Here is a 12,387-nt window from a genome sequence, read left to right as displayed (position 1 = left end):
TTTGTGTGTAAATGTTATAAACCCCTTCTGCTTGCACCTTAATGTAGGCTGGCTCCTCATTTGCTAAATAATTCAGCAAGTAGACTAAGAAGCACATTTCCCTCTACCTCTCTCTCAGTACTGTAAAACTACTGTCTCCCACTCCACCACCTGCCCCACAAAAAACTGGAAAAGACCATTTCTGTTTCTAGAAGGTAATGCCTATGCCTGATGTACACAGAATTTTTCATAATAGCTTGCTTTTTAAACTACAGATCCGAAAAGCCTTGTAGGCCTTTGCACATGGAAAGTAACCTATATTTTTCTCGCAACTTCAAGACTTATCACCCACATCAGCCTATGTTTGAACTGTTAACTACCATCAGTAAGTGTTTGATTGTAAATACATGGATTAATGTATTAAGCCTAGTGTTTTCTATGTGCGCTAAGCACTGTGCACATATTCAGTGTTCCATGAACTACTAATAAAATAGCATTTAGATAACAATAAATGGCATTTCTGGAAAGAACTGCTTTTTGAATTTGCTTCCTGGAGATAAACTAACATCTGTTAAAATATACACCAAGATAACTTTAAAATGAGCACCAATGCCACACACAGCTTTTGTCTTAATTTCCCAAACATGCCAAATCTAGAAAGCTTCCAGAAAGCACAAAATGCTACTGGTTTGTCTCTGATCTAAATGAAAGAACCAGGAGCTTATGAATAATTTTAACCCAGTAAAACAATGAAAGCAGGAATATGATTATAAGAAAAACCAATACATTCTGTAATCAAGTATTTTACAAAACTATAGAAAATTAGAGTAACATACTTCTGAATGTTATAAAAATGGCAGCTAAGATTCTCAGAAAACACAATGTCAGAATTTTGAATTGTAGGCTCCATGGAAGGTCCTGAACACTGGGGAAAAAAGATCAATATTTGCAAATTATTTGTTATATATAAAAAAGATTAACATTCATAAAATATTTGTCATATATAATATTTGTATATCTAAAAGGAAAAGCAATTAATAGCAAGATTCCTAAGACTTTACATAAAGGGTGGGGGGAAAATCTTGGAACAGTTTTTTCTCTCTCCACCTATCACTATCTATTATATTTGAGTACCACTGAGCTCTAAAATAGTACTAAAAGTGTCCGAAAAGCTCCCAAGCCTAGTATGAGCTTTAGAGGTTTCAAAGAAAAGATGAGCAGGCCCATGAATTCTTGTATATTTCTAATTAAAATTCATGCCAGATATTAACATCAAAGTTACCTCTTCAGCCTAATCAACCCAGTACAGCCAGGAGAATGATTTCCCCTCCTGAACCGTGCATGGCCAGGCAAAAATGTCAGAGGAAGTCAGACATTTTGAGAGGGTTGCCAAGTCCTGCTTGGAGCAAAACAATTTTTGGGAGTAGGAAGGCTTACAATGCCACAGTTGTTGCTTGAGGGTTTTTTTTAATTATTTTTATTTTTTTTACTCTGAAGGCTCCTTCAATCTTGTAAAAGTCCACTAGAGATATATTGTCCCATTACTTTGGAAATATGACTTAAAGAGGCTTCATGGACAAAAAACATGGATGACGGTGAAGGCCAGAGACTACCTACCGTAGTGAACCCTCCTGTCTCACAGGTTCTATATGGGAGCAGATCAAATGAGCATGCCCCAAATGGCCTTTTATCAAAACAAGTTCTATGTTAATAATCTGGATGATGAGGATGACAATACTATAACAACTACAATAATAATAATAATAATACATCTGAAAATTCAGGCACTACGTTTATAGCTCTTTCCACTGTTAATAAATATACATTTTTAAATCTTTTTGTTAACTCACCACAACAATTCCTCCAAGATATTCAAAAGCACAATGAGCTATGCATCCGTACTGAATGGTATAACCAAGAAGCCGAAAAGTTTTTCCAGCAATATCTTTGAGCATTGCACTGTTGTGAGCTGGTCCTGGTTTAAGGGAAAAGAAATATTCCCAATATTTAATGCACATCCTTCCCTTCTAGTGCCTGTGTATAACTCTGAGCAGTTCACAACAATAAAGTGTTAAAATGTTTTTTCAGTAAAAACATTAGCATTCTCTTCACCCTGATTATAGAATGGATTTTCCCTTTTCTAATTAGGGGGATGGGGATGTATTATCTTCAATTGGCTTTCAGAAAGCAATTCTCCTTGCCTTTCCATACTGCAGTTAGCCTTTACAAAATGTCAGCAGTGGTTTCAAATGAGGCATTTAAAAGCCTCATTGAAACATAGAAGAAAGAGCTAACCCTTCCCAGTGTTGTAACCCCACTGGAAAAATACACCCAGTGCTGCAGTCAGACTTTTATCAAATCTCTACTAGTATCAACTGTTTCTGAAAGCCTCACTGTGGTGAGGGGCAAATTTTTGATCCATGTGAATGGGACCTTGGCATATATTTTGGAAGGAATACATGTTAGCACCCATTTGGAGTATGGCCTATTCACTGCTGACAATGTATTTTGGGACCATGGGTTTGGATCATGACATTGCAATTTGGGAGATGCCACAGTTGAAAATAAAGAATCGGAAAAATTAACAAAATACAGGAAACTGGCAATCGAACTATCTCGCTTGTGGATGAAACACACTCAGTGATCCCCGAAGTCATTTGGGAACAATATGAAGAAATTTCATACAGTACTATAAGTCGTTGCAGATCTCAGAAATGACACCATCAGAGTTACTAAAAACAGCAATATTAGGAATAGCATACATACTGTGTCAATATTTAACAGATACAGTGGTGCCCCGCATAGCGATGTTAATCCGTTCCAGGATTAACGTCGCTATATGGAAACCTCGTAAAGCGAAATAAAAAAGCCCATTGAAACGCATTAAAACCCGGTTAATGCGTTCCAAAGGACTGAAAACTCACCGTTCAGCGAAGATCCTCCATAGGGGCGGCCATTTTCTGTGCCTCTTAAGTGAGGCAAAACAGCGGGTGACCATTTTGAAACCGCCCACCAGCTGTTAACCATTGCTTTGCCATGATCCGTTCCCCAAGCAGGGAACGGATCATGGCAAAGCACTGCCAGCTAGCCAGCCCGGCTTCCCCCCTTTCACCCAGCTCGGGTGGATGGGGGGGGGGAATCCCTCCTCCCCCCCCTATCCACCCGAAGCCGGCATTTTAGCCCGGCTCGGGTGAATGAGGGGGGAATCCCTCCTCCCTCCCTATCCACCCAAAGCAGGCATTTTAGCCCGGCTTGGGTGAATGAGGGGGGAATCCCTCCTCCCCCCCATCCACCTGAAGCCAGCATTTTAGCCCGGCTCAGGTGAATGAGGGGGGAATCCGTCCTCCCCCCCATCCACCCGAAGCCGGCATTTTAGCCTGGGTCGGGAGAATGAGGGGGGAATCCCTCCTCCCCCCATCCACCCGAAGCCGGCATTTTCGGATCCCCCCACTCTCCCCCCTCCCCTCGCGGCTTGGATCCGAGCCGCGCCATCTACTGCAGCCATGGCCGGACTCTAGGGAGTCCAGCCATGGCTGGGGTTGCCGCCACGGCTCGGATCCAAGCCACGGAGGGAGGGTGGGGGGTCCGCATGCCCAGATCCGACCCGCGGTGGCAACCCCAGCCATGGCCGGACTCCCTAGAGTCCGGCCATGGCTGGGGTAGCCGCCGCAGCTCGGATCCAAGCCGCGGGGGAAGGGTGGGGGTCCGGATGCCTTTCAGGCATCCCAGGCTTGGATCCCACCCGCCGCCAGTTACCCAAGCCATGGGTAAATGGTGGCGGGTGGGATTGAGGACGGGATGCCTGAAAGGGATCCGGACCCCTCACTCTCCCCCCTCCCCTCGCGGCTTGGATCTGAGCCGCGGCAGCTACTCCAGCCATGGCCGGACTCTACGGAGTCCAGTCATGGCTGGGGTTGCCACCGCGGCTTGGATCCAAGCCGCGGGAGGAGGGTGGGAGGGTGGGGGAATCTGGATGCTCGGAAGGACCCTTCGGAAGGGTCCTTCCAAGGCTACCGCCAGCATTTTCCCCCAGCTGAGCGGCGGGGTTCAGCTCGGGGAAAATGCCCCCTCTGAAGGGGAATCCCGGCGGTTGCCTCCGAAGGACCCTTCCGAAGGGTCCTTCCGAGGCTACCACCGGCATTTTCCCCCAGCTGAGTGGCAGGAGCGCTCCTTCGGAGGCTCCTGCCGCTCAGCTGGGGGAAAATGGCGCCTATGAGGAAAACATTGCAAAGCGATTTTTCTCCATAGGCAACATCGGTATGCGATCGCAAAAGCGATGGCAAAAATGCCATCGCTATGCGAATTCGTCGTTAAATGGGGCACTCGTTATACGAGGCACCACTGTACTAAGGTTTTTGGTTTAAAAATTGTATCTGTTACTGTATATAATACCAGTCAGTGTTTTTATAGTTTTGATTGACTGTGCTTGGTCTTTTTAATTAATTAATTTTAATTAACAACAACAACAACAACAACAACAACAACAACAACAACAACAACAACAACAACAACAACAACAACAACAACAACAACAACAGGCTAAAACCTGTATCTGTTATATGATGCTGGAATGTTTATATAAGCTTGGTTGACTATGCCTGGTATTTCTGAATAGCAACAACAATGTGCCATCAAATCATTTCTGACTTATGATGACCCTTTTCAGGGTTTTCTAGTTATAGTGTACTCGGAAGTGGTCTACCACTCCCTCCTTCTGGGGGTTTCCTGGGACTGTGCAACTTGCCCGAGGCTACACAGGCTGACTCTTCCGGGATGAACAGTGGGGAACTGAACTCCCAACCTCTGGCTAGACAGCCAGATACCTGACTCATGGAGTTATCCAGCCAGCTAATCCTGTATGCCAAAGCAAGTCATATGCCTCAGACATTTCTACATGTGGTGGAGCAACTGCCACCCAGCATTTCTGAAATCCATTTTTCAGAAAGAAGCAGAATCATTACAATATGGTTTCCTTTATTTATTTATTTATTTGTTTGTTTGTTTGTTTGTTTGTTTGTTTATTCATTCATTCATTCATTCATTCATTCATTTATTTATTTATTTATTTAACTTATATGCCGCCCACACTACCTAAAAGTCTCTGGGTGGCTTACAACAATTAAAACACAGCAAAAAAGATAAAACAATTAAAATACAATTAAAATATATACAGTGGTGCCTCACTTAACAATTTTAATTGGTTCCAAAAAATTTGTCGATAAGTGAAAACATCGCTAAGCGAAACGCGGTTTCCCACTGAAGTGCATTGAAAACCGGATAATCCGTTCCAATAGGAACGAATTGCCGTCCTTAAGCGAAAATCGCCATAGGAAACATCGCTAAGCAAAATGCAGTTCCCCAATTGAAATGCATTGAAACCTATTCAGTGCATCTCAATGGGGGGAAAAAATCAACAACAAATTTAAAAAGAGTCAGAACAAAGTCAAATTTGGTTAACAAAGGGTTTATTAAAAGTGCACTTTATGATTTCAAACATTTTAAACAGCAAACTAACTTTATAACATTTAAAAAATAGCAAACATGAGGCTGTTAAACCATCGTTAAGCGAAACAGGGGACCCAAAAATTTAATCGTTATGCGAAGCATGGTCCCAACATTGCTAAGCGAAAATCACCCATAGGGACCATCGTTAAACGGAGCGCAAAAACGCTCTGAAAACGTCATCGCTAAGCGAATTCGTCATTAAACGAAGTGCTCATTAAGCGAGGCACCACTGTACTCTAAAAATTACCATCAGGACCCACAGTTGATATTATTTCAATTAAAAGCCTTTTTGAACAGGAAGGTTTTGACCTGGTGCCAAAATGTCATCAGCGTCTGCACCAGATGAATCTCAGTCAGGATGGCATTCCATAGTCTGGGGGCAGCTGCCGAAAAGGCCCTTTGTCTACAAGCTGTCCCTCTTACCTCCTTGAGGGATGGCTCTTTCAAAAGGGCCCCCTGGCTAGATCTTAACTGCCGGGTAGTTTCATATGGAAGGAGGCGATCCTTCAGGTATCCAGGGCCCAAGCCATTTAGGGCTTTATATGTCAAAACAAGCACTTTGAATTGGGCCCGGGCAGCAACTGGTAGCCAATGTAATTTAAACAGAATCAGCTTGATGTGTCCCCTAGTGGCACCACCACTCACCAGCCGCGCAGCTCAATTCTGGACCAGTTGCAGTTGATGAACTGTCTTCAAAGGCAGCCCCACGTTGAGCGCTTTGAAGTAATCTATACAAGATGTTACCAGTGAGTGTGTAACTATCATGAGACTCTGCTCGTCCAGGTAAGTTGTAGCCGGTATAATTTCCTTAGCTGAAGGAAGGCACCCTTGGCCATTGAGTCCACCTGGGCTTCCAGAGTTAGACTGGAGTCCAGGAGCACCCCCAAGCTGTGGATCCTGTCCCTTAGGGGAAGTGTAACCCCATTCAGGGCAGGGAAATGGCCCTCCAGTCTGTCCGGTGAAGCACCCACTAACAGCATTTCCGTCTTGTCTGGATTGAGTTTCAATTTATTAAACCTCATCCAGTCCATAATCAGGTCCAGACATGAGTTCAGCACAGAAACCGCCTCACCTGGATTGGTAGAGAATGAGAGGTAGAGCTGGGTGTCTGCATATTGCTGACTCCTCAGCCCAAACCTCCTGATAACCTCTCCCAGCGGTTCCATGCAGATGTTAAACAGCATGGGGGACAGTATCGAGCCCTGAGGAACTCAATGACCTAAATGCCATGGGACAGAGCAACTGGCCAAATATTGGCACAACAGGTGCCTGGACCATTTGGACGCTCCCTCACAACTAGCTGGTCCACTTAACGCATGCCACGTGATGCATGCAGCCATCATTGTTCGTGCCATGCCCATTGTGGAAATAGCCCATCCGGCACAACCTTGCCTCCCTGCGCTACTGACCACTCAGCAGCTAAGCGGGGAGATGTGTCATCCTGACTCCTTGTCAGAGTGGGTGGCTATGTAGGGATGTGGGGAAGCACCAGCTGGGCTACTTCCATTATTGGTGCAATGTGAACGATGGCCATGAGCAGTAAGTGGACCAGCTGGTTCTCTGGAGAGGGTCAAAATGGCCCAGGTACCTATGATGCCAATATTTGTATTTGGCTCCCCTGGGAGATGAATACGTGTCCTATATCTAATCAGAACATTTCCTCACATTTATTTTAGTAACTGTTGTGTAAAATCTTGTACAATTACACTTTCACAACATTGTGCATGACCAAATGGAGGGTTTAGCAGGCTTATTATAATTTAGTGACTAAGCACTGTTCAGCAGTGCCATAGAATATAACAATTTCTGGCAACATGGTGGAATTATTAACTTCCTATTCACAAAAACTGTAAGATTTTAATAATGTAGACTGTCGGCAAAGTCTTAATGTCAGTTTAAAAAAACTGATGATGCATGGGCAAAAGGGCACATGTAAGATGAAGCATGAACAGATGTAGTTAGAACTAATTACAGTTTCAATCATAGTTTATTCACAGACCATAGTGAAAAAAATGTGTTTTAATCAGCTAAGGAAATTTCAAGACTTTGGGCTAAACCCTTGTCAGAGGGTAAAATGTGAGTTTAATGTTTTCTCCCAGAAGGAAAACGAAAGATTGGGTGTCAGCAGATCCATCTGTGTCATAATACAGGTGGGAATTAATGACCACAAAGTATGTAGCAGGAGCTACAGTGACAAAAGTCTTCCCTGCAGTAATTGCCAGGAAGACCTCCTCAGCTAGAAAGCAATCTGAGCCTAAAAGCTTATTTGTTCACTCCAAATAAAAGATTAATGCAATAGAAGAAAGGTCCCAGTTACCAGAGGATAGCATGAGAAAACAGATACGTAAGAATGTTAGCTGCCGAGGAAGACATAAACATTCAGTATGAATGCTTTGGAGAGAGACGAACTTAGGATTGCCAAAAATAGATGGAAAGAAATGTTAAATCTTCATCTAATTTCTTTTCCAGCAAAATAAGTATGATAAAGAGTGAAATTGCTTTGTTTGATATTAATTCAGTCTCTTTTTAGTTTCACTGTTAAATATTAGTCCTAATTGTAGTTGACCTATTAAAATAAACCAAGACCCATTTTATTTATTGTGGGGAAATTGTATGCCTTTACAATGTATATAGCAGACATTGTTTTTGGGCCCAGGTCAGTTTTCCAGTAAGGATGATCATTAACCTGCCCCTACTTCTCCTCATCTTGCAGATCCCAACAATTTATAGTTGAACTTTTCTTTTGTTTATTCCCGAAATTATTAAAGAAATTGACTCGTTTCATGGCCATCAGACGTTTTATTATATTTAAAAGGTAATAAGTGTAATTTAGCTATACAATGTATATTTTCTGCTGTAAAATGGGCAAGGTTACAAGATTTCATACAGAATCTTTTCCTCATAACTACCAGAACACTTAAGGCTACAGTATACTTTTGATCAAAATAGAAATAATTATTTGGTATGGCTTGGTAAATTTTCTATAGAGAACCAAAAATAGTAGGGGCTTGCTTGTACCTGCTGTATGAGCTGGAAAGTGGCAGGACAGTGTGTGTTTGTGGGCAATTATGATGATAAATTAACTAAAGCAAATTTTGGCAGGCGGAACTGGAAAGTACTGAAAAGAGAAAGGGAAGTAGATGAGGAAAGATGGAGAGTAGTAGGATGTGGAAGTCCTATGGAAGGTCTTGCACATTACAGATTTTTGCATCAGTTAGTTTTTCAGATTTATACTAAAGTACTAAATGCACTTTTCTACTCTTACCTGTGTTCCATGCAGGATGTTTGCTGCAAATTAGAACATAGCAAGAGCACTGCAGAATGGTGATTGATTTAATAACGTAACTAAATACTCCCAGGCCATTAAAACCTCATTCTTTTTTCAGCATTAAAGAGCAGGACACAGTAATATGCAATAATTAATATAGTCAGCTGTGTACAAAAATGCTGTGCTATGTAATTGCATTTTTTCAACAGAAAGCTACTCAACTACAAATGGCTGCTGGTCTTTGAGCAAAGTGGTCACCTGGATCAAGCAAATACTGTCCTTCAGCTACATTACTTGTAAATTTACATTAGTTGGCTCGTGTTAATATTTACTTAGGCAAAAAAAAAATCTTCATAAACTACTCTAAGCAGTATTTCTTTAGGAAAAGGAAAAATGCCTGAGCATCTTGATGTGTTATTTGTCGCATAGTAAACTTATCTACAGGCAGTCCAACAGATAGAAATAAACATTACAGCAATATGTAATACAAACAGTAAAGCAATATGCTTAAGAAAAAACTCATTTGTGATATAAGACATCTGTTTAAAGGCAACATAATGCATTAATTATAAGTAAAAGCAAAACAGAAATAAAAAGAAAAAAAACAAAAACATGATGGCACCTTAAAGACTAACTTTTATATTGATCAAGCTCACATTGAAAATATAAAAGTTAGACTTTAAGATCCCACATTTTTGTCTGTTTTGTTTTTGTTTTTACTCTTTTATTTCTATTTTGCTTTTACCCATAATGCTTGCACAAACTAACATGGCTACCTCTTCTACAACTACAATAATACATTATCTTTCCCATAGTGACAATGGTAGGAAAACTCCTCAGCCAAAATTTGTATACTGTACATTGCACAGAAATAAGTTCACACAATCACCCAACTTAATAGAAGGCTGTAACATTGTTCAGATGACATAATAAACTCCACCCTACCAAAAGACTAACAGTTCTGTTGTTCCCTAGATCATGCTTATACACTTAAGCAGTTTCTGTGTGGACAGACTGCTTTTTGCCTGTGGCCTTTTCTAGACTGCTGACTTAATTGTTTAGACCTAATTTAAGACACTGACATGTTCTGTGCCATAATTCCTGTTCACATCTTCATCCCAGAAATAAAAATGTATGAGTAAAGGCACAACATGATTGTTGGTGTTCAGTACACATTTTACCTGATAATTTATATCTGATCCAAAACCAAATCTGAAATATAAATTCAAGTATCTGTGCACTTCTTCACTTCCTGATTTCCCCCTCTTGTTTATAAAATTAATCACACCTAGCAGGGTAGAAATCGCCGCAAGCTTCATGAATGACATCCAAGAGATGGGAAAGGATTAGTTCGCAGTTGCTGCCAGTTATAGCGCCAGGTGGCTTTTTCTACAGTGAAGGTGTTAGAGATAATCCCATTACACTGATACTAAATCTTGCAGACATCAAAATTATCACCAAGGCTCCTTTTCATCCCATCCTTTCCAAATGACTGGAAGTCGCTTCACCTGAAAGAAGTCAAATCCACATGCAGCTGCTGTTTTAGCAGCCAGCAGACTCCCCGAGAATGCCAGTCGTGATCCAATTTCGCTGTGCTGGTGGCCCCTATTCCCTGTCCAATAATACATCTGTTAAAAAATCCTACAGCTACAAATCAAGTTTAATCCTACCAGGGACCTCATGTTGGTCTTGTCTTCCAAAAAGGCAGCAGGTTCTGCTGTGTCTATCTCTGCTAGTGTCTGGGGAATACCCTTTAAATCCCAGCCCTACTTAGAAGAATAAGCTAAGGATCACAAAACATGACCTTAAAAACCCTGATATGACTATATTCTGACCCAGAGGCATTCATACTAGTGAAGATTAGAACTTTGCATAATAAGATTACACAGCAAGTGAATGATATCAAGGGACTATCCATATGCAGCCGCCTGGTTTTCTATAGACAGCCTGTGCTCTGCAATATGCAGTGCAGACGAAACAGAGCTTTGCCTTTCTAGTTCAAGTAAAATAGATTCACATAAATTAGTTGGCCATTTCCAGATTCCTAAATCCCGTATTACAGCTTTTATTGACAGCTCCTGTGAGGATAGCACAATCATTATTCCCCCACCCCTTTTTTTGTTCCATTTTTAAAGCTTCTGAAATAATGGTGCTCTAAGTGAAATGTACATAAACTAAATGTGGAAATTAACATTGTGTGTCTGGTAATCTTGGATTGCAATTGAGAATGCACATAATAAAAGCAAAGAATCCTTCTCTAACCATAGGTATTATCAAATTCAATAAATACATAATGTATTAAAAAAAATTTAAGTTGCCATTAATGCAGGAAACAGAACATGTCAAAAAAAATTTTCTTGTAACATTTATGAATGAAGATGCCAATGAAGTAAAGCAAAGAAATATTTTCATATTTAATATACACCAAAAGTGACCCTGGTAATTAATCATCTTTGTTGTGGACACAGAAATGTGTCCGTATTCCTACCATAAGCATTTTATCTCTGCTGTTTGTTCACTACATGTAAACCAATTAAACTCACTTTCTTATGAATTATTTCCAAATTACATGTAGTCATGTTTATTGTACTTTTCTGAACTATTAGTTTTAATACTCATATGCTGTCTTTTTCTGGAATTCTAACCCACTGGCCAGAATCCTGTTAGATACATACAGCTTCAACTGGACAATTGCACAAGCTAGCGTACCTGAGGTGCCACCCAGCCATTGTGCTCACCTGCAGCCTCAGGTCAAGGAAGTAGCCATGTTATGTTGCATACTTGGACATGGGTCTTTTTCTGCTCGATTCAACATGTAGCTTTAGAATTGGTCTGAAATGGAAGCAATCTTAAAAACTTTTCATAGGTTTGCTAGAGATCTAGGATTTATTATGTGGTTTCTCCAAGTGATCTTCTAGACTGGCTTCCTTAAAGCTTTACTCATGAACACAATCCACTAACGCTGGGAAATGAACACAAATAATGTATTCGCGAAGGCTTTCACGGCTGGGATCTAATGATTGTTGTGGGTTTTTCGGGCTCTTTGGCCGTGTTCTGAAGGTTGTTCTTCCTAACGTTTTGCCAGTCTCTGTGGCCGGCATCTTCAGAGGAGAGCACTCTGTACTCCCAAGCCAACTACACCAGAGCACAGAGTGTTGTTCTCTGAAGATGCCGGCCACAGAGACTGGCGAAACGTTAGGAAGATCAATCTTCAGAACATGGCCAAAGAGCTCGAAAAACCCACAACAACCATTCGAACACAAATAATGTTGAAATGAAAGTTTCATAAAGCTATGAGATCTCTCACACCTTTTGTTATAATTGCCATAGCTCCCACTTCTCATTGCATTGCTATTGCAGCACCCACTTCCCTCAAGTCACGCTTTTCACCCCCAAAATTCAACTCATGTGGAATGATAGCATGTAATGATCACACTTAGAATACAATGTGCCAATCTAGTTACCTCACCTCAGAAAGGATATTGTAGAGCTAGAAAAGGTGCCCAAAAAGTGTCACCAGAATGGTGAAAGAGCTGGAGGCAAATTTCTCTGTGAGAAGTGTCTATAATGTTTGGGCATCTAAGTCTGAAAAAAGATGGATAAGGAAAGCCAAAAGAGATACATACAATTTTACA

The 12,387-nt window shown here is 41.2% G+C and overlaps 2 protein-coding genes across 8 annotated transcripts in view; one reads left to right on the top strand and one right to left on the bottom strand.

Annotated features, from left to right (window-relative positions):
• The window catches only part of IMMP1L (inner mitochondrial membrane peptidase subunit 1), a 53,232-nt gene that overhangs the window by 25,013 nt on the left and 15,832 nt on the right, over positions 1–12,387 (bottom strand). For 4 of the 6 annotated variants that reach the window (XR_012082452.2, XM_072985850.2, XM_072985851.2 and 1 more), the window contains exons 2-3: positions 1,830–1,954; positions 816–904 (exon numbers count right to left, since the gene is read on the bottom strand). Coding sequence is in view for 5 of the 6 variants with exons in the window: in XM_072985850.2 (XP_072841951.1) it covers positions 816–904; positions 1,830–1,934 (194 nt within the window). In the remaining variant the exon portion in view is untranslated. Of the gene's footprint in view, positions 1–815; positions 905–1,829; positions 1,955–8,502; positions 8,603–12,387 lie in introns of those variants that run through there. The other 2 variants (XM_078384024.1, XM_078384025.1) reach the window with 2 other exon arrangements.
• The window catches only part of DNAJC24 (DnaJ heat shock protein family (Hsp40) member C24), a 110,504-nt gene that overhangs the window by 93,016 nt on the left and 5,101 nt on the right, over positions 1–12,387 (top strand). Inside the window, exon 6 of one of the 2 annotated variants that reach the window (XM_072985855.2) lies at positions 255–566. The exons of the other annotated variant lie outside the window; for it this stretch is intronic. The gene's annotated coding sequence lies outside the window, so the exon portion shown is untranslated. Of the gene's footprint in view, positions 1–254; positions 567–12,387 lie in introns of those variants that run through there. 2 annotated transcript variants of the gene reach the window in all.

Source organism: Pogona vitticeps, chromosome 1 (assembly GCF_051106095.1).
Source record: "Pogona vitticeps strain Pit_001003342236 chromosome 1, PviZW2.1, whole genome shotgun sequence".
Taxonomy (NCBI): Eukaryota; Metazoa; Chordata; class Lepidosauria; order Squamata; family Agamidae; genus Pogona; species Pogona vitticeps.
This window is presented reverse-complemented; position numbering and strand designations above follow the sequence as displayed.